Source organism: Rosa rugosa, chromosome 5 (assembly GCF_958449725.1).
Source record: "Rosa rugosa chromosome 5, drRosRugo1.1, whole genome shotgun sequence".
NCBI classification, from domain to species: domain Eukaryota; kingdom Viridiplantae; phylum Streptophyta; class Magnoliopsida; order Rosales; family Rosaceae; genus Rosa; species Rosa rugosa.
The window spans coordinates 26,542,683-26,570,158 of NC_084824.1; the positions used below are offsets into that span (position 1 = coordinate 26,542,683).

Genomic DNA, 27,476 nt, shown 5'->3' on the forward strand with positions numbered 1-27,476 from the left:
ATGGCTTTCGCCTTATTTGCCTCTAAGGCTGCTCTATTTACTTCAAAAGCTTGAGCTTGCTCAACAGTTAGCACGTCCTGACTACGCTCAAGAATCATATCTAAGATTTCATTGGCCTTGAGATGCTGGCGGACATCACGAACTCACCTGTGATATCCAGAGCCAGTTGTTCCCAATCGAGCAAAGTCCAATTTGTTCAGGTTACTCATCCTGAAAGAGAACAAGAAAAAGGATTAGTTTCAGAGCGGAAAAAGCTACCACGAAAACATATAAAATTTATGAGCGTAATCGCTTCCAAGAAATTAGGAATTTCCGAGCGTAGACGCTTCCAAGAAATTCGATTCCAAGAGGGGTTGGATTAGTTCGAAACAATGATGTAAGTGGTCGATCGTTTTATCTCAACAAACTCTAAGTTTGGAGGACTCTACAAGCTCCAAGCTTGGAGTGAGCACGAACCCTCACAGTTCGGCTTAATTTGGTCTCCCCTATGATAAAGAAAGGGGGGTAGAAGAAGGGAGGTTGCAAGTCCCCGAAAAAGAAGAGAAATTAAATGTAAAAACTCTAAAAAACGGGAACTTTTAGAAAAAAAAAAAAAAACCTCGAAATAGGTCGCCGGAAAATTTGGCCAAAAAAAGTAGCCGGAAAAAGTCGCTGGAAAAAGTGGTTGACCGTGGAGCTGACGTGGCAGTGGGTCCCCCTTGATGATGTGGCATGGGTCCCTTTGCTGATGTGGCGCGGGTCTGGGTGCTGATGTGGCGTGGTCCCTCTTGCTGACATGGCGCGGGTCCAGTTGCTGACGTGGCATGGGCCTGCGTCAGTGGGTCTCTGCCTTTGGGCTTTTGGGCTTCTTTTCCTTTCCCTTCTTTTTTTTTTTTTTCTCTTCTTTTCTTTTCCTTCTGCAGGTTTTCTGCAGGAAGATCAGGCGGCCGGTTCATCAAGTTTTAGGCCGGTTTTTGGATTTTTCTTCCGGTTCCTGAATCTTTAGATCAAGGGGCTTCTTCTAGAAAAATTTGGTTGAAATTGGATGTCCGGAAGATGGTGAACCGGTGGAATATTTGCTGCAGGTTGTATCGAGCTTCCGGTGGCCGGTTCGGTAGGTTTATGGCCGGTTCTTGGGGTGGCGCCGCCGGTTCTGGACTCCTGGGATCGAGTGCTTCAAGGTGTGAGGTGGAGGTAGAAAAGGCTTCAAGGTTTTGTATTCGGATTCAAGGACTTTAGCTTCTTGAATCAGGGTTTGGCTATTTGTTTCAGGGTTAGGGCTTCGTGCTGATAACGTGTTTAAGAAAAACTGAATTGGGAGAGAATGAATCGTGCTTTCATTGATAATAGGGGTCTTTTTATATAGAGGATTGCAAGCATAGAGATAGAGTTGTACATGGAAATATAATCGTACATTGATTGGATATCTCCTAAGATTCTCCGAGAATATCTCTAATATAAACATTATTTCAACTAGAGCAAGTAACCTCGAGTTTGGGCCAGACACATATTTGTTAGCCAAATAGCCACCCTCAAGTATAAGGGGTACAAGTAATAGTATAGGGATTTAAGAAAGGTTGTCGAACCCACGAGAATTGGATTCATTTCACTAGCTAGGGGGTTAACCTAAGGAGAGCTAGAATATGCAAATGTACAATCAGAAACCTAAATTCACAAGAAAATCTAGGCTCATGGTGAGTATGTGCATTGTGGTGGTAGTGATATTGTTTGTTGGATAGAGTGGTGAACCAAATTATAAAATAAATGCTCAAATATAAATTAAACTAAACTAGTAAAATAATGGATGAAGTTAGGGGTTGGATTGTCTACCACTAACCTCCCTTGCAAGTATTGAAGTTTAAATACAAGTGATGCTATTCTAAATTCCCAATTACCCTATTTGCATCCGGATAAGACTACAAAGGCTTAAACTCCTTTAATGGTATCAATTCCAACCGGATAAGTCTAGAATTAACTACCTAAGAGCAATTCCTATTACCGGTTAAGTCTCAATTCATTGTTCCTAGATGCATAAAGCTTTGAGTTTAGATAATTATGCAAGCAAACCAATCCTAGATCTAGGTGATTTTAACTCACAACCTTCACATGCACATAGAGGGTGCTATCATACTATCAATGCTCAAGGTTAACTACTCCCTAAACATTTTTTCATGAGATGACAAACACAACACATTCAAATTAGTTAAGTTTGAATAAATGCGTTCACTTCTTGAATTAGCATATGAAGATGAAAATCACAAATAATATCAAATGTAAATTAAAACAACAATTCATACAAGTTTAGCTAGGGCTTTCAACCCTAGCCCCAACAAAGTAACTACTCACTCATAATCATACAACTTGGCATCAAATATATAAAGTAAATCAAGGTAAATTAGAGAGTTAAGGGGAGAAAGAACTAGTTGAAGCTTGACAAATCAATGGGTAGCTTCTCCTTCATTTTTCTCCTTCAATGCTCCTTGAATCCTCCTTGATGGTGGAATGGATGGATGATGAACTTCTTGATGGTGATGATGAATGGAATGGTGATGAAGATATGATGCTCCTTTGGCTAACTTTGAGTGGTGGTGATGGAGTTTATGGTGGTGGAAGATGGTAGTTGTGGTGGTGATGATGGAGGAGATGGAGTAGATTGGATATTGTGGATTTGGATTTTGGGAGGTGGATATGGAGGTTTTATGAAGGAGATGAACAGAGAAAGAAGATGTAATGGGGTGGAATGGTTGATGTTGAGAGTGAGAAGAGAAGGTGTTTATATAGGGAAGAAAAGGAAGAGTGAAATAAAAATAATGAAAGTGGAGTATGGAATTTGTTTGTAAAATATGGAAAAGATGGAGTAATGATGGAATGAAAGCAAAGCATGAAGGTGCAAAAATACGGAAGTGATGATGATATATTAAAGAGAATGGAGTAGAAAAATATATCCAAGGAAAAAGAGAAAATCATCTAGCTTTCTTCATGTGGGTGGGAATATGTTGAGCTGTTTTTTAGGTCACTTTCTACCCCTTTATTCCTTAATATATCTCCACCAAGACTTCATCATGGGCCTCCGATTTCTTCATATCAAATGTTCCTCTATGAGTGTAGATCATCCTGTTAAAATTTCAGAGCTTTTGGAGTAGTAGTTGGGCCGAAAACGCTACTGGACTCCTCTCAGGTCCAGTTTTGCTTATGCAGAAAATTGGACTGATTGTTTGAAGGCATTCCACTTCTATCTGGCTCTTTCACTCTTCATAAGAAATGTTTCTTAGGATGTCTAGAATGGATCTGGAGAGTTTCAACTCATTTGGAGTTCATTTGGTCAGGCGGCCGCTCCTTCTTCCTTGTCCAGCTCACTTTCTCCTAGTCGGAGTAAGAAAATGTTCTAAGGTTGACTTTTTAGTGCATTTCCATTCTTCTCCATCATTTCCTAGCATGATAAGGAAAACATAATAAATATATATAAATAAACGCAAAGGTTAAGCAAAAGTACAAGATTAGGGAAATAATGAAATTGGATTAGTCAACATTAAATTTGGACTTTAGAACAAGTAATTTCCATGTTTTAGGGGACAAATATGTATATGAATTATGATCCAACAATATTCTGGATTTACTTGAACAAGATAACTATATAAATAGGAGATAGTGCCATTTGGTTAGTGTTCTATGTTGAACAAATGCTGTTTGCCTTGAATTTGGTGTTATTAGTGGATTTAAATGACTTTTACTGATGTGTCATAACATTGACCTTCAGATTTTGTGTGAACGGTTGTGATTGAAAGTCGACAAGAAAGGATGAATTCATGCCAAGGAGAGGATCCGGATTATTAGCTAATTCCTTTAATTAGTACATCACAAAATGACGTCAATTGTGTCTTTTTCTGTACCGGTAGTATTACATATATGTATGGAGGAGCATACTTGGGTCTCCCATTGCGTGTTGAAAAATAAAAAACTCAGATTTTTCAATACATAAAGGAGAAGTTGTCTAAGAAATTGGAAAATTGGAAGGTCAATATTCTTAGCTGTGCTGGTAAAGAAATTTTAATCGAAGCAGTTGCTCAAACTATGCCTCTTTATGCAATGAATTGTTATCTGTTGCTGAAAGAATTATGTGATGACATACACCAACTTTGTGCATCTTGCTTTTAGGGTGATACAAATGAAAAAAAAAAAAAATCATTTGAGAAGTTGGGAAAATCTCTGTCTCACAAAGCATGAAAGTGGTATGGGGTTCAGAAACATGTTTGCTTATAACCTAGCTATGTTGGCTAAGCAAGGTTGAAGAATTGTCATAAAACCCTACTTCACTCATTGCTACATTGTATAAAGCAAGATACTTTCCAAATTGTATTTTTGGGAAGCAGAGTTAGGGGACGTTGGGATGCACCTTCCTTCTCTTGAAGAAGCATTAATTCTTGCAGGTAGACCAGTTTTGAAAGTAGGAATCAGATGGAGGATTGGTGATGGCACAAAGGTTCGGATCTGGCAGGATAATTGGGCACCAAACTATTCACGGTTCTTAATTCATAGGCCTCCACATTCTACTTTTGAAATGGTGGCTGAACTCATTGATTCTCAGAATAGAACATGGATTCCCGCATCCATACAAACTCTATTCTACCCTACTGTTGCTGAAAAAATTCTTAGCATTCCACTTAGCAAGTGTTCTACTCAAGAAAAGCAATATTGGAGCTTGAATAGAAGGGGTTGGTTCACAGTCAAAAGTGCTTATTGGATAGCGTGAGAATAACTTCTTGGCATTAATGTTCTTGCTTCCTCATCCACTGGAGATCCATTCAAAGAACCACGGAAGAGACTTTGGAAAGCCAAAGTTTCTGCTAAAGTTCAAATTTGTGTATGGAGGGCTTGCAATAATTTATTACCTACAATAAGGAAAAGACTCATCACTAAGGGTTATGAGGGGGATCTCAATTGTCTCTTATGCCATCACCAACTTGAAGATGCAGCCCAACTGTTTTGTGTCCCATAGCTTCAAGTTTATTAACTCAAGCTCCTTTTAATCTTCATAGTACTCGATCTGCTCCCTCAAAGTAATTTCAAAGAATGGATGCAAGAGCAAGCTTTACTCCTCAAGGCAGAGATTTTTGACAAACTCTTGATGATTATATGGGGTCCTTGGAAAAATAGAAATACCAAGTTGTGGGAGGAGAAACCATAAACTGCTCATAATAGTTTCTTGAGCTGCATGACCTGGTTGGAAGAGTTTCAAAAGGCCAGGAAATCAGAAACTCATCAAACAAAGCAAGCAATAAGACAAGTTTGGAAACCTGCTTATGATAATGATTTAAAACTCAATGTTGAAGGTGCTTATGTACAGCAGCTACCAAAAGGAGGACTTGGAGGCATTCTCAGAAACTCTGATGGGATAGTAGCTCCTGCTTTTGCTAAATCAGTACAATTAACATGCGAGTTCTGCACATCATGTTGAACTGCTTGCTATTCCGGCTGGTTTAGAATTGCTGCAACAACTTAATATTAATCAGGTAACCACTGAAACAGATTGCAAGCTAGCTGTGCAGGATGGATCCGGCTCCTCTAAAGCAAGCAAGTTATGAAGTTCATGAATTTCATAAAATCTCTGACCTCCATTTAATCTTGTTAATTGACGTGGAAATTTTTGAGCCATTAGATTAAGTGGAGGTCGGAGATTTTGTGAAATTCACGAACTTCAGGACTTTCTCACTTTAGAGGAGCCGGATCCGTGCAGGATATTAGTAGCTATTCTCTTGAACTGTCAGAATTTGGTAATGTGCTTAATGATATTCACAATACCATGAAGAGCATACAACATGTCAAAATCTGTTTTGCTTCTCGTGCTTGCAATAAGGTGGCACTGTGGCACATAGGCTAGCTAGTTTAGCTTTTGAATCTGAGCAATGTGAGAATTGGTTACATACCACTCCAGACTGTATTCTTGATCTCATACAACAGGAGTATCCTCCAGAACAAAGCTCAGTATTATTTGCTTTAAAAAAAAAAAAAAAAAAGTAGTATTACATGTATTTGCTATAAAAGAAGTTCGGGAATGAATTAATTATCCCACTCACAAGGGAATGAATTAGGAGGCCGGGAATTAATGGAACCAATTCTAGTGTTCCGTCCACGCATTTAATACTCGGGAATGAGCATGAGATTTCTTTTACCTTACATAGAATTTACCGAAGATTTTGCTGACTGAAGTCTCCCGTTGAATTTGACCCAGAAAAAGAAGTCTCCCATCGAAAATAACAATTTCAAACATTTATTTCCAACTACATAGTCAATAATTTTGTTACCGTAATAAATAAGGGTGTTACTGTAGGTAATATATTGTCACATGTCTGCACATTTCAAAATGACTTAAGGTTAAATTAAAAATAATTAACAAATCAAATTATAGGAGATTAGATAAATTACCCCTACCATGTAATCCAGTCTTGAATGAATGAGTAAACTTACTTACTTACTTTTTGAGTTGGGGCTCATTTAAATTTCAATTCTCTTCTATTTATAATAGTATATATTATCTGTTAATAAAGAATGAATTATCAAGAAAAAAGTTCAAGGAATAATAGAGAGAACTATATATATATGGAAACAATTCAAATGTTTCGTTCATGAATGTAATATTCGAAATGTCAGCATGAGATTTCCTTTCCATATATATAGCATTTCCATTAGATTTTGATATATATCCAAACACTCTCCACATTCGAAACAGTATTTAACAAAAAAAAAAATACAACATTTCGAAATATTAATTTTCAACTATTGTTGATTATATGTCCAATAAATATGGGTGTTATTGTAAAAGCACAATACATACCCCCGAACCATAATTGGTGGAGAAGAAGAGAGACCCAGATCTGTTAGGAATGGTTTTTCTTTTCTAAACCGCTTAAAACCCTACTCCGTGTGGGAGACGGAGTGTTATATATAGTTACGCCTCCATTAACATCTTTGCCTCCCCGACATATCCAAATTTCAAATCCTCTCCTTCCTCTTCTCCATCCCCCTCTTACCTCTTCTTCTCAGTCCGCTTCCGTCCCGATCATAATTTCCAGAGCACAATGGGCGCCTTAAAGGGCTCCACCGATGAGCCTAGGGTTAGCCCCGGCCGGCAAAACCGTCGGAAACGGATGTCATCAACGGATGCGAAGAAAGACGGGCGAAAGAAAGCCAAGGTTGATGGTGATACAGAGACTTTGGAGGTAAACAATTTAGGGATTAGTTGGTTTGCTCCATTTACTGTTTTAAGCACGAGCTCTATTAGCTCTTTTAGAAGCTTGAGAGAAACTCTTAGAGTTGACAATCTAGTCAGTACTGATCAGTTCCATTTTACTCGTAAGAGTCAACGGGCTATAGGTCAAGAGTCTTCTAGGGTTGTTGAGAATGAGTTACCTGGGTTGGTCTGCAACGACCTTTGTAATGGAAAAGAAAACATATGCATCCCTGTTACCAATGAAGTTGATGTCCCTCCTGTAGCTCCCGAAAAGTTTGAGTATCTCAGCTCCATTGAAGTAGCAAAAAATTTGGTCATTCCGGCGAGTGCTGAGGGATGTAATTGCAAAGGGAAGTGTACTAATACGAGGACTTGTTCGTGTGCTAGCCTCAATGGATCTGACTTTCCTTATGTTCGGAAAGCCGGTGGCGGCAGATTGTTTGAGCCTAAGGCTGTTGTTTTCGAGTGTGGTCCGAACTGTGGCTGCGGGCCCAAGTGTGTGAACCGCACTTCTCAGCAGGGATTGAAGTACAGGCTTGAGGTTTATAAGACACCCGACAAAGGCTGGGCTGTTAGGTCTTGGGATTTTATTCCCTCTGGTGGTTATGTTTGCGAGTATACTGGTGTTCTGATGAAGACCAGTGAACTGGACAATGTCTCCGTGAATGATTACTTTTTTGAAATTGATTGTGAGCATACAATGAATGGGATTGGAGTGAGGGAGAAGCGCCTGGGTGAAGTGCCCATTCCAAATGGTCTTGGTGCTAGCGAAGATGGAGGTGGCAAGTTATTAGAAGAAAGTGACCCTGACTATTGTATAGATGCTGGATCCAGAGGGAATGTTGCTAGGTTTATTAACCATAGTTGTGAGCCGAATCTGTTTGTGCAGTGTGTCTTGAGTTCTCACCATGATGTTAAACTAGCTAGAATTGTGTTGTTTGCTTCCGATGACATACCTCCTATGCAAGAGCTGACTTATGACTATGGCTATGAGCTTGATAGTGTCGTTGGTGCTGATGGAAAAGTGAAAGAGTTGGCTTGTCATTGTGGTACAGCGGACTGTCGGAAGCGTTTGTACTAGAAAAGAAGGATGCGCAATTTGGAGTAAGTTCAACTGTATACCTCTGTGAGTTCTTCTTTTACTCGTTTATGGAGTTGATAACCTTGGAGAAAGAAGAAGCATTTTGATTCAATAAACATAAAGTACTTTTCATGCAAGACATCTATTCGTTAGTTTGGTTTTTCTTTATAGTTAAGGTATCCGGGATTATGCTGAGTTAGAATCATGAATGCAGGTGCAGCATCGTTACTTTTGAGATTTTAAGGTCTCCGATCTGAAAGAAGACTATAAATCAAACCATTAATTAACTCCCAACAACAACAAAAAATTAAAGTGAAATAAATATGAAATAGAAAACGGAGTTTGAGTCCTTGCTTAATTTCTCCATGCCAAACCGAGTCAGAATTGAACTCTCATATCATTTCTGTGTGAAAGAGACTTGGAATAAAAAGAATCAATTTTGCTAGTATTTAAATTGATGACACCATATCTTTCATATCCATGCTATGATATCTGCTGCCACATAATACTCATTTATTAACGATGTATTAATACTAGCTAGCATACTACACCATCGATATCCTTAATCAACCCTAAAAAAATCTACTTACATTTAGTAACGAAACCCTATACTCGATCACCAGTTTGCGTCTTATTCTGACAATAAATCCAATTGTACTCATATATTCATGGATCGAGTCAGATGGTTTTACCCAAATGTATTATTTTGTGTGACAATCCAATTCAAACCCAACCCTCCCAAAAGTGGGTAGGTTGGCAGATTGGATGATCGATCCGCAAAAATGCTCATCCCTAGTAGGCTAGTAGTTATTGAAAAACAAAAAGACATTAAGCTCAAATAGTTTGACCTAAAAGATATGTGAACTTTACTTAATGATGTGCTGTAATTTAACATTCTAACTTGAGATTCTATCATACACCTCTTCATCCGAAAACAATCACCACTGCCACATACCAAATAATTGAATCATATATTAGTAGCCAACCATTAATGAAATTTAGCAATCACGCAGCTAGAACTCATGATGTTACTATCATTTTTTACAAGAACCCTAATTTATAAATGGGTCTAGATTTAGTGCGAAAAGTACGTACAACCTACACAATTTGATATAAAATTAGTACGTTACAAGAATACAAGATCGTATTTATCTAATTAATATTCAACCTGCTTCTCAAGTCAGTCAATTGGGCAGAATATCATCCTAACCCAATAACTTTGTTTCACAATTCCATTAACAATTAAGTGAGATACAAACCATGTTTATAACTTCCGCCATATTTCTACCTATCATGATCTTCATCATGTAGCCTTCCCTTTTCAAGAAGCAACTTCTAGTCAACTTCATAGTGATCTTTAGCACATTGCTTGAATAATTCCTTTCGCCGCTTAACGATCCTATATTCTTGACTCTCACAAATAACAAGCTTCAACACGTTGCTATTTCCAGTTCTATTCTGTAAAATTGTCTGCAAAGTTAAAAGACACAATATTTTAAGTCGAAAATTAAAAATTTAAACAAACTAGGTACTCATATTGTATAAAATATTTGGTATATGTGCCACAAGCTAGCAGAGAAAAAGATATTAAAAACAGAGACATAAGCACGAAGCTAGGAATAAACAACTTTGGACCAAATGGGAGTCTGAAAAGAAAAAATAGAGTAAGAATGCTTCTACCGTATAATTTTGCAATATAATAAACATATTACATATGGAGTAATGGTTAATGGTTACAGACTACTAACTGGAAACCTTGAAGCATGACATATTAAGTTTACCAACCCATGGTGAAATGCGGTGTGTTCTTTCCATCGGAGCTTTTCAAAAAAACTACAGCACTTGGCTATGATCCCTAAGGTCATTGCTTCTGCTTGATATCAACTACTGATTGTCAAATCCACTCTTTGATTTTCTGATCGATCTCTTACAATGTGCGCACTACTGTCTGTCTGGAACTGGATCAAATATACTACATCTCCACTTCCAAATGTACCAAAGAGCCACAGCAAAATAGCAGTACCAAGGCACCTTGTATGCATGAAACATTTGACTTCAAATTAACCAATAACCAGTCACAAAGTGGGTGGGAGAAGGTGGAAAAGAACTCACCACAAGTGGAGGTTTTGACCACTCTCGAGGAGAAAGCTGCACCCTTTGAAGATGTGATATAAAGATTCCATGATGCAAGTAGCCAACCCTCTTTTCTAAAACTTCCTCAAATGTTGAGTCAACACAGTAATAGTTCAGAGTACCTCCGCAATTTGCATGGAGCTGATACTATATTGTGATGCCGAGTAGAGTAAAGTTCGAGCAAACTCTTAACTTATGCTGAAACTAAACTTAAATAATCTTTGCCGACTTTCAGGAGCAAAAATAGAAGTTCAAAACTAACTGTTTCTGCTCTGCCCCAGTTGTATAATCCTCATGCTAAGGATACTATACAAGAAAACGGATCAGCAATAAGCTGGCTACCTTAGCAGGAATCTTAATGTTGCCCAATTCTATTTTGATGCAGCTGAAGTCCACCAATAGCTCCTCCTGCATTTTGTGCTCAATCACTAGTTCTTAGTGTTCCAGCAGGGTCTTAAGCAAAAACACTTCCTTAGTCAGATTTCCTCACTCCTCTCCTTACGGTTTTACATATCATTACCATTGCTGCCCTTCTCAGTTCCGAGTTTTAAGAGCGATCATAACTAGTGGACCTCTCATAGTGACGGGACTTGTGCCGCTTGTGAGAACGCTCATCCCTATCCCTAGAGCTCCTTTTGTGTGAACGCTCCTCCGTGTCCACAGATCTCCTACTGCGATGGAATTCTTCGGTCTCAATGGAGTTCCTTTTGAATGAACGGTCCTCCTGGTCCATAGATCTTTTACGAAACGACTCTTCCTTGTCGACAGGACTGCTTTTGGGCATGCTTGTTTCCCTATCAGTAGACCTTCTGTGAGTACCTCCTTCTCTATCTCTAGAGCTCCTACGGTGATGGCGTTGAGCTGACTCATCAGAGCTCCTTCTGGATGAATGGTAGTCCTCATCCATAGATCTTTTATGAAACCTGTCATCGTTATCTCCAGGATTGCTTTTGCGTATGTTCGCTTCCCTATCCATTGACCTTCTGTGAGTACCTCCTTCTCTATCTCTAGAGCTCCTACTGTGATGGCGTTGAGCTGACTCATCAGAGCTCCTTCTGGATGAATGGTAGTCCTCATCCATAGATCTTTTATGAAACCTGTCATCATTATCTGCAGGATTGCTTTTGCGTATGTTCGCTTCCCTATCCATTGACCTTCTGTGAGTACCTTCTTCCCCATCTACTGAGCTTCTTTTTCTTCTAGGTGGGGATGGGTCCTACAAACATATATGAAGAAACAATGAAATGATCATGTGTGATAGAAGTTTCTGGATTAAGGGTCTAGTAATTCTCTCAAGCTAAAGATCTACATTACTTTGAACAAATGCTATTGTAAGCGGTAGAAGGGAAATATGTAAAGATAATGAGATAAAAACGTGCCTCTGTAATTTATAGGTTACTTAATTTTTGGTTGAGCTCAGGTTATAGAGGTTAAGCAACTTAGCACGCGCCTCATTTTCAAGGAGAGGTAGATGGGTAATAAGGTAAACAAGGAATACCTGATACCGGGACATGTATCGCCCTTCTGGTGGAGGTGGGATTCCAAGTTTCTCCAGATCATCATATGGGATACGACTGGTCAAAGAGAAACAGATGAGTGCATATAATCCACACACACACACACACACATAGGAAACCTTGCCACAGAAACAGGCTCAAAGCACAAATTGGTAACTTTCAAAGAGACTTCCTCTTGACAACCTCCACAGTTCAATAATGGTAAAGGAGCGCAATCATTCCCATTAATCATCTTGTTAATATAAGAGTCAAATACACTGTATAAACTCAGAAGTTCATTTGTGCAGAAATTTAAGTTAACCTTCATAGATTGTAGTCTTAATCAAGATCAACTTAGTAATTGAATCCCAAGCTAAAGGACAAGATACGTAGCCAGGAAATACTGGAGAATTCTCTACAATGTTGTCACATCTGACAATTTATGCAAAAGAAGATATCCATTGTATGTAGCTGCAAACAACAGCTATGCCAATAAAAGCATTTCTATACAGGACAAAAGTGTACGGTATGAAGATTGCTGAAAAGAATCCACCTCAATGATATTCAAATGAAATGGGAAATGTAATATGAATACATGGTAGGTATGACTATATGATTTCACAATGATAAGGTATGACTATATGATTTCACAATGATATTCTGTAACTGAGTGACCAATAATAATAATTCTATCCACAAACAACAACCTTTCCTATAGATTTTTGACCAATCACAATTTTGATATTTTCAGTGGATCTTTGTCCCATGAACTATTGGAATTGAAGTCCTTTTGTGATATTTCTTAGAACAGTTAAATATGAATTCATCTCAGTGGCTATATCCCTAAAACTGTTTTAGTATAATAGCAATGAATAGTGTTGAACTTATTTTAAACACACACACACACATATCAAATTATCAAGGGAAATGGTGCAGAACAATGGCCATGACCTTTCATGCATTTAGACCACTTTACATAAATAAGGGAGTCAGACATCATACATGGGAGCTCGAAATGGTCTTTCTCGTCCTCCAAATCGAAGTTGTCCAGATTCCTTCTTACCACCAAAACCCCCTCCTGAAGAAACAGAAAAATTAACATGAATTTGATCCATGTATATGGTAAATGGTAAGTAAAATGAGAATGTTAAGCGACCTAATCGTCTTGGAATCCATCCTGGCATCAACTGCTGTCTGTTGTAATCCACGATAATTTCATAATCATCAACAAGGGAATGGTGAGCTTCCTGCAAACAAACAGATTGCTAATTTCTTAATATTGATCAAATAAATTGCATTGTTTCATCAGTTTATTCATCAAATGATATACAAGGCTCCGATATAAGCAATCAAGAAACTCATATTGGAAAATCATGACAGATGCTGATACAACTGGAGCTTTCAGCAAGGTACACTACCAAATCATTAAAAGGTTACAAGACTTTGTAGTCTTATTCTCCCCTATTTGTTAATTAAACTCCTTTCAAGACCTGACTTTCAGTCAACCTTCCCCAACTTTTATTCCACACTTGACCAAAAAGACCATTCTAGATAGTGATACCTGCTTTCATCAAAGAAGCAAGGCACCACCATCAATATTACAGAAGTTACACACATTTTATCTTTACCTAGAAAATGAAGCAGCTATGAGTTGTCAGTAAAATTATTCTTCAATAGATAACTACACACTGTCGTTTATTTTGATGCGTATGAACAGACTCCCCATCCTATCGAGAGTGGTTAAAACAAGTTGGTGACTTGGTGTACCTTGTATGCACGCCGCATCTCCCTTTCGGTTTCATACTCAACGAAAGCATAGCCACGTGAGGCACCGGTTACTGAATGAAAGGTTTCAAACAAACAAGTTAATAACATATACCCTCAATCTCTCATGGTCTTAAACTATTCAAAAAGGAATGAAATTTCGCAAACCATATCCCTAGTATGTATTACAAAATGAAGTGCATAAAGGTGCAATGCTCTTCTAACAAAGCAAAATTATACTAAATTCGGTGCAATAATCTGAAAGCAACGCTTACCAATATGCCTGACCAACCGCAAGTTCTTAACCCGACCATACTTGCTCATAGCCTGAAACCCCAAAGTAGAGCATCAAATTTCAGCGACTCAAACTCAAAGAATTGAAGAATTGGAGAAGGAAGGGAACCTGGCGAAGAGTGTTTTCGGTGGTGAGGGGAGAGAGGCGGGCGACGAAGAGAGTGCAGTAGGGGTCGCCGATGAGCTTGGGATCGCCGGAGGGGTCATCTGCAAAATTGAAGGGATGAATAACAAGTAACAGATAAGAAAAGAGAAAAGAGAAAAGAGAAAAGGGAGGGAGGTTAGAAGGTTACAGAGGGCGGCGGAGGAGCAAAGCCAGGCTCGATAGACGGCGCTGTCGTGAGGGAGAGTGTCGGTGCCGTCGATGCTTCCGGCTTGGATCGGATGGTAGGTATCCGCGTAGAACACCGCCTCTGTCTTTCTCATTCTCCTTCTCCTTCTCACTCTCCCTCCATCACTGCGGGTTTTATGTTTCAGATTTATATTTATATTTATATTTAGGGAGCTTCTATTCATACTCCAAAATTGGTATTTAGACCTCTCACTTTTTCCAAGTAATAGTTGACACAAATAAGGAAAAAAAAAATCTCTTCTTGTCTCTACGAACAATAATAATCTTCAACTTGGGAAAAATTTTCTCCTCCAATATAACTCTAAAATATATATCGCCAAATGTTATTTAACGTTGAAGTCAAAATTTTCTGAATTTGACTTTGTCTTCATAAAGTGATAGATTTCATTGCTCACATAGCTGACAATTTACAAGATCTATCACTGCGCTATAAAAAAAATAAAAAATAAAAGGAGAGAAAATGGGAAATACAAAGACACCTCAGTTGATGAAACCCTACTCATTCTGAATGCAATCAAACATGTGAACGAGCGGCGACAAAAAGCAGTACTCTAGCACATTTATATGACAAACGCAGCAATGGGTAGTTGTCCACAAGATCTTCCCGCACATCATCAGTGCAGAGCAATTTTATGTGGAACTATTCTATAGATATGATGAAAAATTCAACCATCTGATATAAATCTCTGGAGAATGCACTAGACTCATGGTTGATTATTGTAATTTCCTCCACTATCCCATACATATCTAAAACAAAAAGACGATGCATGTTCATTTCAAGCTGCTATGGAAACAAGTAGGAAAGAATCAGTTTAGGGACAAGGACACCTAAATGCAATGAAAATAATACTTGGAAAACATATTTATACAAGATGATGAGCAAACATGGTATTGTTACCTACGCTAACCAAGAGTCGACAATTCATTGAAAAAATGCTAGCACCTCTGTTACTCGTATATGGAGGATGAATTTTTTAAAAAAAAAAAATTGCTGCAATTCCAAATCTTCAAAAACTGAAGGACATCCAACTACTGATTTTTGAAAGTATAAATAGAATCTTAAAAAAGAAAAAAGGTATTTTATAGATTTTATTGGACGATGGGCATTATAGGAAAATTAGAGAGGTGTAGATAGCAAATTGGTTATTTGTAAAAGTAAGATGAAGGTCTATTAAGTAGGGAGGTCCAAATGCCAAATTTGGAGGTATGAATAGAAGCTCCCTTATATTTATATCACGTCTTGGGCACGTGACCGACCCAAATCAAAGGGTTTATGATTTTTCGAGATAATTATCAAAAATTTAAGTGTGATCACAAAATTCTTGGTCATTTAGTGACCGTGTGATCATTGGGTTTGTCTATGGTATATTAATGTACTCTTACATTAAGTAAAGAGGTTTTTGAATATAAGTCCAATTTCATTTCGTCATAATGAAATAGGGGAAATGATCATTTACCCAATTTTAGCTTAAAAATTGCCTACTTGCTCCACTAACAGTTTTTTAACCCCATTTACCCAAAACACTCTAAGGGGGTGTTTGTTTCACCGGACTATCACTCCCGACCTTAATTTCTACAAGAGTCCTGGACTCCTTTAACTTGAGTTATGCTATGGTAAGCCATGAATCATGTTTGGCACTGTCTAAGACTAAGGAGCAGCAAGAAAGAACACAGAAGCAACTAATGAATCATATGCACAATCATCCATGAATCATATGCACAATCATCCATGAATCACAACAAAATTGGGTCAGTCTCAACAATAGAAGCAAGCCATGAATCATATGCACAATCCTCACAATTCACAGAACAATTCTGAATCTCCTAAATGAAGCAAAAACAAGCAAATCAAACACAAATTCTCCCATACCTGGAATTGAATTTGTTCTATCTCAAACTCTTCAATTCTTGCAACCAACAACCAAATATCAATTGGGTCTTTCCCAGACCTCCCAAAACTCAACGATTCATGGCAGGACTAAGGACCAGACCAGCACAGTGTCCCCGAATGATGGCCTCCAAGTAAGCTGCCATGAATTTTTCTCTCTCACTGCTCCTCCCTAACATCTGCTGATCTTAGTAGAAACAACTTGGTTGGGGAAATTCCGAAGGGAATTGCAAAGCTGACCGTTCTGGGCATTCTCAATTTCTCTCAAAACCATCTAACCATTCCAATTCCTACTCAAATTTGCAAGACGGCCAATCTCACAACTCTTGATCTACCCGATAACAATCTCAGCAACAAACTCCCAATCGGAGATCAATTTCTAGTGTTCAGCAACTCGTCCTTTGCTGGAAACCCACAAAGCATTGGTACCTCCATGAAATCGCAGAGAGAGAGAGAGAGAGAAAGAGAGAGAGAGAGAGCACCATCGAAGAACCATAAACCCAGACAATGATAAGAAATAAGGAATTGATGACAAGAAATTGAAAACCCAAAAGATCCAGACACTCAGACGGAGAAGAATTGCAAGTAAAGAGGTGAGAGGCGAGGTTGAAGCGAAGAAGGAAGCTTCCACAGTCCGATGAGTTTTGGTGTCACTCTGGAAGAAGGAGTTGACTCTGTTTTTGGGACTCTAGAGTCTCATTTAAATGAGTCCTGGGTCACACCAAACAAGGGATAATTCTTGTTATATTAGATAAGCCTATCCAATCCCATGTAACAAACATCACCTAAGGGATTATTTTCCCAATTAATTCTTTTTTTATTCTTTTTATTTATTTTTGAGACTTTTTTGCCCTCTCCTTCTTTCTCACTTAGAGAGAGAAGTCATCCTCCACCTTGGTGTGCTCCGGTGACCAGTGGCCGGGCGCCGACTCTGGCGACCGGTGACCGGACTCCGGCGACCGATGACCGAAATCCGGCGACCGGTCACTGGAATCCGGCAACCGATGACCGAAATCCGGCGACCGGTCACCGGAATCCGGCTACCGGACTGGTGACCGGATTCCGGCGTCTGAATTTATTGCCCCCCTAATAATACCCAATAACCATATTATTGCCCCCCAATAATCATATTATTGCCTCCCAAAAATCATATTATTCCCGTCTAGTGAATTGTATGAACTCCCAAAACCGAAATGAATACACTACAGGCACAATTGATCAATTTATAATCATATTATTGTCTCCCAATAATCATATTATTGCCACCCAATAATCATATTATTGCCTCCCAATAATCATATCATTGCCCCAATAATCATATTATTACCCTCCAATAATCATATTATTACCCTCAAATGAACCAAAATGAATACATTACAGATACAAAAAAAATTAAAAAAATAAAGAAAAACCTCATTATACCAAAAAAACAAAAACAAAAATCATATGGGCACCCACCAGACTGTGAGGCAGATGCAAGAGTCGTCGGGGCGTGTTTTAGGGTGACGGCGACGTTGGAGCGGAGTCGATTCGGGCTGGTTTCGGAGTCTGATCGGAGTTGGGGGCTGAGTTGTGGCTGTGGGCCTTGGATCGGTGGATTTGTGGTTTGGTTGTTGGTGACGCCGGAGGTGGATCGATCGAGGTGTTGGCCCGAAGCCGAAAGTGGGGTGCCGGATCAGCCATGGTAGTAAGAGAGAGGGAGTCTGGTCCGAGTGACGACGGCGCTCGGGGTTTGAGTTTCTAATCCGGATGCAGTGCTCCGATCTTGGGGCTGGCTTGGGGGACCCATGACCGTTGAGATCGTCTCTGATGGCGGTGGAGACTTGATGGAGGTGGTGGCTCGAAGCTGGAGGTGGGGCGCCGGAGCAGCCATGGTACAGAGAGATAGAGAGAGACCCAAAGGTGGTGCGCAGCACAGAGAGAGTGAGAGAGAGTCTGAGAGGAAAGAGTTATTATAGGGGCAAAACTGTCACTAGAGGTTAGATTGGGTAAATGGGGTTAAAAAACTCTTGCTGGAGTAAGTGGGTAATTTTTAGTCTAAAATTGGATAAGTGGTCATGGCCCCAATGAAATATAGTCCAATTTCATTTCATGCCCATTTTGCCCCTTGAGTTAAATATAGAAACAAATTAATTGCTTGCATTTATTTATTTATTTTTCAATTTGAATTTTGAACCCATGATGAACATGCAATAATTCAAAATATAATTAATATTATAAAATTAGCTAATAGAGATGGGAAATCAACCTAACTGGAAGGTACAGAAAAAAGTTCATCAAAACATTCTAGCTAAAAGATATACGTATAACCTAAGTAAGAGATATAAATTTAAGTTCTCCCTTATAAGCTTATGAATGAGTGGTCTAACTTCGAAGGACAAAGGTTCACTGATCGTAACTTCACTGGTCTAACAAAACACCTCGATTCCTCAACATTGCAAACATACAAATAGAATCTTGGTTTCCTACTATATATAGGATATCTACTGTGTAGCTAAAGCAGGCTTGAAAGCATGTTACTGAAGTCGAACTTTCTGTCAGATCAACCCAACCTGCAAAATTACATATGGGAGAGGACTAACCACCCCACAGAATTTCAAGACATGTCAATCCCAACTTGTATATCTTACAGTCATCATTGAATTCCTTGACATACCTTGAAAATTATAGAATGTTGGACATATTAGAAATCAGTGCAGCAAGTGGTGCAGCATTCTTGGATTATTACACAAACTAAGACAATGAAATAAGAAATTGATGTTGCAAATTCCTTAGCATTGTTCTAGAATGTTACTAATTGCTCAGTTGGCGACTACAACTCATGCTCCTTTCTGTGCAGCACGATAAACAAGTGACTTTCCGGCACTACCAGCTCCCAAGACCACAAACAACTTTCAAGCCAAGAATTTACCACCAGGAATTGTGCCATTCAAACATGTAAAGTTAAGAATTGTTAGAGGCATCTTATCTGATATTATATGAAGAGCAAAATATATAAGCATGGAAAAGTTCATCCTCAATTAATGCAACTATGTAGTCAGTGTTGAAAGCAACTAACCTCCCATTAAACTTCCTGACAATATTATTGGGAGCTCCAATTTTCTGTAAGAAATAAAGAAATAATGCACAGAAAACCCTAACATTTCAAACGATCTTCAAATGCTACAAATCATATATCAAAATGCTTGTATCAACGAGTAGATGATAACATGACAAACAACAGCCCCAAAGGAGGCCAGACGCGCCGCCACCAGTGGCCTCGCCACCACCAGAGCTTAATCAACCTGGATTGGCTATGCTTATGAAGATGATCATATTGCAGCCACGTAGCAGATTTAATAGAAAATCTTCCATTTGAGGAAGGACCCTAAATATATTCATCTTCCTGTTCACAAACAGGTAAAGGAATGCCAAGAATCTGCTTCACAATATTAGGGTCTAGGACAGAAGCTAGCTTTGCCCTGTCCCATTTACCATTAACAATATACTCATCCACTGACTCGTCTAGATTAATCATATTCCGTCTATTATCAGGAATAACTTCAAGTAATTGACAATCAAAATCCCAATTAAAGGTCCAGAACTTTATATTCTTACTGTTGCCTACAATCCACCTCATTCCTTTCATGATCAGGTCTCTTGCATCTAAGACGCCATTCCAAGCAATAGAGTTCTTCTGTTTCTTCTTAGCCTGAAAAAAAAAAAGAAACATTTCTTAGATACTTTCTTCTCATAATTTGAGACCACCAGTTATCCTTATCTTTAATTATTTTCCAAGCTAACTTTGCTATAGTTGCATTATTGAAATAAGCTGAAGGTCTAATGCCTAAGCCACCTGTTGACTTGGGTTGGCACACCTGCTCCCAAGCAACAGGAGCACATTTCATGTCTGAGCCCCAGAAAAAGGATCTGGTTTGTTTATCAATATTGTTAGTCAACTTCTTTGGACATTTGAAGCAGGACATAATGTGATTAGGCATACCAGCAATATTAGAATTAATAAGTGTTAACCTACCTGCCCTTGAGAGGGTTCCTTTCTTCCATCCAGACAGCTTATTAGATAAATTAAGTAACAGTTCTTTTGCATTTATAGGATCCTTCCAAAAAATAACATTATGGATACCCAAGTACTTACCTATTGTAGCCTTCTGCTGAATGTTCAAAATATTGACGATATCAGTTTTGAGACTAGAATTGACTTTTGGAGAGAAATAGAGAGAAGATTTATGATAATTAATTTTCTGTCCTGAAGCAGCAGCAAAGAGATCAAGAATTTTTGAAATGTTCCTGGCTCCTTTCTTAGAAGCCTTAGCAAAAATTAAACAGTCATCAGCAAACATGATCGAGGTTAGAAATTCTAAAACCAAGCGGTGAGGAAAGAAGGCCAACTTGTGACTTGTGGTTGATAGCTAGAGCATTTAGGTGCCTTATTAGAGGCTCCATAGCTAGAATGAAAATATAGGGAGAAAGAGGGTCACCCTGTCTAATACCTCTAGTTGGTTTGAACCAACTAAAGGGACAGCCATTAACTATAATTGAGAAAGAGACAGAAGATATACAGTTTAAGACAAGCTTAATCCAATTATCATGAAAACCAAACCTCTTGAGGCATAGGGAAACAAAATCCCAGTTTAGGAAATCATAAGCTTTTTCAAGATCCAATTTGAGTGCCAAAGCACCAACTCTTCCTTTCTTTTTCCGGAAATCCGAGAAGATTTCATGTGCAATCAGGATATTATCCTGGATGGCCCTTCCTGGAGCAAAAGTTCCTTGATTTTTGGAAATACACTTTTCTAGCAGAGGTCTTAACCTTTTAACAAGAATTTTGGTGATAATTTTATAAGAGACATTGCAGAGGCTTATAGGCCTAAAATCATTTACCTTAGTAGGATTATCAACTTTGGGGATCAAAGCAATATTAGTATGGTTAATTAGGTATAGAGAATTACTATCAATGAAAATACATTTGATCATGGGGATGATTGTATCCTTAACTTCACTCTAGCAGTTTTGATAGAAGGAGGCATGCAACCCATCTGGATCGAGTGCTTTAAGAGGTCCAATAGCTTTAACAGCTTCTAGGATTTCCTCATCTGTGACCTGTTTATTCAAAAGCTCATTGTCAGAATGATTAATGCATGGCTCTATAATGCAAATAAAATCATTTAAAGAATCCTTATTAGGAGCATTATCAAGATGGAATCTCTTTTTAAAATCTTGGATTAAAATATCCGCAATGTCATGATCTGCAGTAGCCCAATTTACAGAGCTATCTTGAATTCTTGTTATCAGGTTAGATTTCTTCCTAATATTGACCTGAGCTTGGAAGAATCTAGTGTTCCTGTCTCCCAATTTGAGCCAGTTAGCTTTAGCCTTTTGAGCCCAAAACAGTTCCTCGTCTTTATAAAGTACCAGAAGTTCCTCTCTGACTTGCAGATCCTGCACTTGCAAGTAGTTAGACATAGGTGACATCATTAACTGTTGTTGGATAAGACTACTTCTTTCATTTAGATCCTCCAACTTCCTGAAGAGGTTTCCATAGACATTTTTGTTCCAGTTTTGTGCCTGGCTAGAGAATTGACCTGCAATGGTGACAAAATTCAATAAATGGTTAGTATTAAGACTTTGGTTCCAAATATGTTCAACCAAAGGTTTAAACTCCTTATGTGAGAGCCAAATGGCTTCAAATTTAAAGGATTTGTTTTTCTTTTTCTTTATGTTATTGAGTGTTAGACAAATAGGCCCATGATCAGAACCAATTATTGGAAGGTTTTCCAATTTGATATCTGGACAGTCATTGAGAAGGCTTGTGTTGACACAAGCCCTATCCAATCTCTCAAAAATAAGAGAATCATCTTCGTGTTTATTTGTCCAAGTATATGGGAGTCCAAAGGCTCTCAAAGAGAAAAGGTTTTCATTGTTTAAAAAATCACAGAAATTGAGCATATAATTTGTGACTACTTGGCCTCCACCAAGCTTTTCATCAAGGCTAGTAATGATGTTAAAGTCTCCCATCAGTACCCAACATTCATTATTGGGTGGTTGTAAACGAGCAAGATCATTCCAAAGCACAGCTTGTCTATCTTTTTGGGGATAGGCATAAACAAAAGTTGCATAATAAGATTTGGAAGTGACCAAATCCTTAATCAGACAGTGGATAAATCTATCATGAGGTTCAATTACATCAACCTTAACTAGATTTGATTTCCAAAGAATCACCAAACCACCACATTGCCCTAAGGCTGAAATACCATAAGAATTATCGAATGGAAGATTCTTAAGTTTGTTTGAAATAGAGACAGAAGGAGCCCTGGTGTCTAAAATACAAAGGATATCAACATCGAAACATGCAACATAGAACTGGGTTTGTGCCACAAAGCCTTCCCAGGCACTCCCCCGACTATTCCATGAGAGTATCTTCATGACTCAGGATTATGAAAACAAAATTAACAAACAACCAAATAAGCATAATAATCATATCCTTTCCACAAGGTTCAGTAGCACAAAAGCAAAACAACTCCAAAATACCTTTGTCCAAAATAATACGACCTTGAGGAGTTGGGGGAGTACACCCAAACCTCCTAGTACTAATGTTTGAGAAGAGGTAAAGCCAAGGAGGAGTCTCAAAGACTTGGAACAATAGATTCCAAATAACATAATTGAGAAAAGGTAAAGAGATGCGTGCGTACCTGTATTGAGTTAATAAAGAAGCAGACCTGGACCCATAACAAGGCCTTTATCAAATGAAATCGGAGAAGAGGAACATCTCAGTTGGTCACACTAACGTATGCTCTTACGCCATCCCCTCGTTCCATTCTAATCTTCTTCTCCACCCACTACCTCACTGCTGACGCCGCCACCACCAACTGTTTCCGATTCACCAAACAAACTTACATATAACTTACTCACCCAAACACCCTTCGATCATCACTCTCACTCTCTCTCTGCTACTATCTGCTTCTGCTTCTGCTCACTCACTCCATTCACAGAGACATTTAACACGTGGACATGGCGGGTGTGAGGAGGATGAAGCTCGGGTCACAAGGCCTGGAGGTCTCAGCTCAAGGACTGGGCTGCATGGGCATGTCAGCCTTCTATGGGCCCCCCAAGCCCGAAGCCGACATGATCAAGCTCATCCACCATGCTGTCGACTCCGGCGTCACCTTCCTCGACACCTCCGACATCTACGGTCCCCACACCAACGAAATTCTCCTCGGCAAGGTAGGTCGTCGATAATCGATTACTAGTTGTATACGGGATTGTTTGGAATTCATTGAATTAATTGATGAGGCAGGCTTTGAGTGGAGGGGTGAGAGACAAGGTTGAATTGGCCACCAAATTCGGTGCCAGGTCTGCGGACAACAAAAGGGAGATTCGAGGCGAGCCGGCATATGTGAGAGCTGCTTGTGAAGGAAGCTTGAAGCGGCTCGGTGTCGATTCTATTGATCTCTATTATCAGCATCGGATTGACACCCGTGTCCCCACTGAAGTCACGGTTTGATTTCTTCTTTTTTCCTCTTCAATTTGATTTCGCTGCATGCAGTCATTTTAATTCACAGATGTATTAGTTCCCTCAATATCCTCTAGTTTGTGGTTTTCCTAGTGGAACTGAGGGCTTGACCACTACTAGATACTGTTTTTTTAGCCTCAGCTGCTTCGTATTGAATTGATCAAGTTTGAAGAGGTTGTCAGTGATGAGTGTAAATGGGCTTTTACAAATCTTGTTTTAGTTGCATTGCGACAAGTGATGAGGAAATAGTCCCATCTTTTTCAAATCTTTACACTCGGTTTGTGTAAGGATGTGTGGTTCTCTTTTAATCTTGGCAATCAGTGATTTACAAATCATCTCTAGGCTGCCAAATTTTTTTTGTTGATGTAAAGTTGCTTTTAGTATCCAAGGGATTGATTCTATAAATTTAATTCTATTTTCTATTAGTCTTCTTGTTGGCAATATAAATTTTGATCATATCATATGAAAGAGAGGCTTTTACTATGAACATCGTGAAGAAAAAAATTGTACAATGGAAAACTAATTGATGAACTTGACTGTGCAGTGAATATTTTATAGCAGTAATGACAAAATTATCATTCAATAAATTTTGTTTGATGAGCAATATTTGGTCCCAGCACTTTCTGTTACAAGTAATTATCACTCGGTTTGTGTAAGGAGTGTTACAAGTAATATTAAAATTATATTAGTTTGAAAACCAAGGATCCAAAAGAAAATGAAAGGATCCATGTCTGCAAGTTAATCTTCTTAGTGAGCAACCCAACAAACCGTTTCATCTTTGATTGACCCATACCCCACCAGTTCTTCCCCCTCTGAAAAGTCATAATTGCTGCCCCCTTTGTGTAGTATAAGGAGGGAAGGATAGAGAAAGGGGAAATGGGATCCCCAGGTCTGGGGATACGTGGTTGTGTTCTCTTGGGGGGCCTATATTTGCATGCTTAGTTGCTTACTACCTTTCTCATATGTTTATTTGCTTGTGATACCTTCTTCCTCATGTATGATTTATGCACTATTTATAAGGGGAAAATTTGCATTATGGCGTCAGGTAGGAGATTGATGATTAATGTGATTGCCTCTTTTGGTTGAGATACTGACTAAACTGCAGATCATTTTCAATTCTGAATTTTAAATCAAATGTGCACTGTTTTTGAGCTTCCATTTGCTATGTTTGTGCTATCTTGGGCATATATCTAGTTTGCTTTTGTTATCTTATTCATATGTCTAGTTGCTTGTGTTATGATCCCCATATGTATATGACTTATGTTATGCCCTATGTATAAGGGAAATTTACATTATGACACGACATCTATGAATAGAAGTACATGTTGATTAGAGTTGCATCCTTTAGTTGGGATTATACTACAGGTCTACAGTACAGTCCAGAAATTTATAATCTTTAATCTATATGGAAAAGATTTTGTGAACTACCATTTGTTAAGCACAAGAGCCACTACATTCTATCATCATTTTCAGTGAATATCATGTCCAAATTTGTTAAATCACATAATGTTCTGTATTATCTTGTAGCTTATGCATCTTTCCCTGCTAGACTATTAATCTTTTGTTACTGTGATGTGTAAGTCGGTTATTTTAAGCAAGCTCTCATTTTCTTAAATTCCTTTATTTTGTCTTTTACAAGGTGGGGGAGCTGAAGAAGCTAATTGAAGAGGGTAAAATAAAGTACATTGGTCTGTCTGAGGCGTCAGCTTCAACAATAAGAAGAGCCCATGCTGTTCATCCAATAACTGCTGTGCAGCTGGAGTGGTCCTTGTGGTCAAGAGACGTAGAGGAAGAAATAATCCCTACTTGTCGGTAAGGCTTGACGGAGCTACCTAGATTATTATAGAGTACGTTGCTAGCAATTCATTGATATTACTGTCCCAAATTTCTCAGGGAACTTGGCATTGGCATTGTTGCATACAGTCCTCTAGGAAGAGGATTCTTATCATCAGGGGCAAATTTCATCGAAAATCTTCCCAATGATGATTCTCGAAAGGTTGGTTACACAAATATTAATTGTGATGTGCATGTGCATTAGATAATAAACTTATGTAGCTGATCCCATGTCTGGTCCTTCTATCTCCTTGAAAGTTCTTGAATCTTATGTTTGTAGTTGACCTTTAGTAATCTGTGTTTGTGCGTCCTGGTTGACTTTATTCAGTAGTCTTTTGTAATTCCAGTAATCAAGCCTTAATGTATCACTCTCAAGAGGATCACTACGTGATTAAATTTCATAAGTACTGATAATATGTTTTGAGCTGCGGTTTCTGAGAGGAGGTATTGCAAATTTCATATAGGACAAATCATTTTTTGCCCTTTCGATTTCAACTCCGACACTTTTGAGATAGTAGAAATATTATTGATAAGTCAGGTAGCCCAGCAGGCTCTCACGGCACAGCGTAACTGTAGTTTTGGGGGCACCCCCACTAATTGATTATTTGACAAGTCAAAGTGCACTGTCATGCTTACCCAACAAAAGGAGTGCCATGCTATGATCGTAATCATAAGAAGCTTGTTATAATTCTTACTACAATTCTCAAATATCTTTCAGTGCTAAGAAAATACAGTAGTTGATGTGGAAGAAGCCCAAATTATTTTTCGTATTATGTACGAGTTATGTTCAATCTGCATATTAGTGCCTTTGGATATCGTTTGGTTTGATAAAGCTATATTTCTTGATGCTCAAATATGTATTGCGTTGGTTGCAGAATATGCCTAGGTTCCAAGCTGAAAACCTAGAGCATAATAAAACAATATTTGAGCGAGTAAGTGATCTTGCAGCAAGGAAGGGTTGCACTCCATCTCAACTAGCTCTGGCCTGGGTTCATCACCAAGGAAATGATGTGTGCCCTATACCCGGAACCACCAAGATTGAGAATTTTAACCAGAACATTAAGGCTCTGTCTGTGAAACTGACACCAGAAGAAATGGCTGAGCTTGAATCTTTTGCTTCTGCAGATGCTGTTAGGGGCGACAGATATCAGACTGGCCTCAGTACTTGGAGGAACTCTGACACTCCACCACTGTCTTCATGGAAAGCCACATAAGTATGTGCCTAGATTCTCCGAGTTATGTCACAATAATGCCTCTTTGTGCCTTGAGAATTTGGTGAATCTGTATTTTTGTTCAAGACTTGGTAGTTTATGGAGTCACCAAAGTAATATGTTTAATGTGTGTCCTTGAAACAATAAAAAATTCTGTATTAAAATTTGAATTTTATGACTTGTCCGAGTATCCAGGTTCGTGTGTTTGGTGGGATGGTAAGACAATAATTTTCTATTTGAAAGTGGAAGGAGGTCATGTGTTCGAGCCCCATCAATGGTGGATTATAAAAACAAAAAAAAATTGTCCAAGTATCCAAGAGTAACAAATCATCTAAGGCAAACAAAAATTCTGAAATTCTTTCAAGTTAAAAGTGCATAAGGCTCCGTTTGGGATTGCTTCACTTAAAAAAAAAAATCAGCTTTTGTCTAAAATTTTAGATTTTATTGTGTTTGGTAAATAAATAAAAAGTTGTTCAAGTAAAACCCTAATTTGTGTTTGGCCCAAACTCTAGGTTACTTGACCTAGTGGTAATAGGGTTTAATTAGAAGAATCTAGAGATTATATTTCCTTATATGATTCAGACTCTATGCATTGTAATCCTCTATATAAAGAGGCCCCTATTATCAATGAGAATACACAGCAAATTCCTCTCAATTACAGTTTCTCTACAACACGTTATCAGCACGAAGCCCTAACCCTGAAACCC

General features: G+C 38.5%; 4 protein-coding genes across 7 annotated transcripts; 2 read left to right on the forward strand and 2 right to left on the reverse strand.

Moving 5' to 3' along the window:
• Positions 1-7,055: 7,055 nt before the first annotated feature.
• LOC133711456 (histone-lysine N-methyltransferase, H3 lysine-9 specific SUVH4-like) lies at positions 7,056-8,288 on the forward strand. Its single transcript, XM_062137576.1, has one exon. It carries the CDS (start codon positions 7,056-7,058, stop codon positions 8,286-8,288), a length of 1,233 nt encoding a protein of 410 aa, XP_061993560.1.
• A 1,074-nt stretch (positions 8,289-9,362) lies between these two features.
• LOC133709742 (U11/U12 small nuclear ribonucleoprotein 35 kDa protein) lies at positions 9,363-14,443 on the reverse strand. Of its 4 annotated transcripts, none has more exons than XR_009846363.1 (9): positions 14,269-14,443; positions 14,085-14,182; positions 13,957-14,008; positions 13,685-13,755; positions 13,074-13,164; positions 12,920-12,995; positions 11,920-11,995; positions 10,401-11,637; positions 9,363-9,758 (listed from the first exon to the last, which is right to left on the reverse strand). XR_009846363.1 is itself a non-coding variant. In XM_062135586.1 (8 exons), exons 1-8 carry the CDS (start codon positions 14,399-14,401, stop codon positions 10,969-10,971), a joined length of 1,266 nt encoding a protein of 421 aa, XP_061991570.1. In that variant the 5' UTR covers positions 14,402-14,443; the 3' UTR covers positions 9,903-10,968. The 4 variants fall into 4 exon arrangements, 1 of the variants encoding a protein (XP_061991570.1); XR_009846361.1 differs by having other exon boundaries at positions 10,074-11,637; XR_009846362.1 differs by lacking the exon at positions 9,363-9,758 and adding an exon at positions 9,903-10,319.
• A 6,773-nt stretch (positions 14,444-21,216) lies between these two features.
• Positions 21,217-22,638, reverse strand: LOC133711457 (uncharacterized). The gene has a single exon (XM_062137577.1). The coding sequence runs from the start codon at positions 22,636-22,638 to the stop codon at positions 21,217-21,219; it is 1,422 nt and encodes a 473-aa protein (XP_061993561.1).
• Positions 22,639-22,994: 356 nt separating this feature from the next.
• On the forward strand, positions 22,995-26,947 carry LOC133709892 (probable aldo-keto reductase 2). Its single transcript, XM_062135835.1, has 5 exons — positions 22,995-23,436; positions 23,510-23,710; positions 25,365-25,537; positions 25,619-25,721; positions 26,434-26,947. Exons 1-5 carry the CDS (start codon positions 23,224-23,226, stop codon positions 26,770-26,772), a joined length of 1,029 nt encoding a protein of 342 aa, XP_061991819.1. The 5' UTR covers positions 22,995-23,223; the 3' UTR covers positions 26,773-26,947.
• Positions 26,948-27,476: the final 529 nt, after the last annotated feature.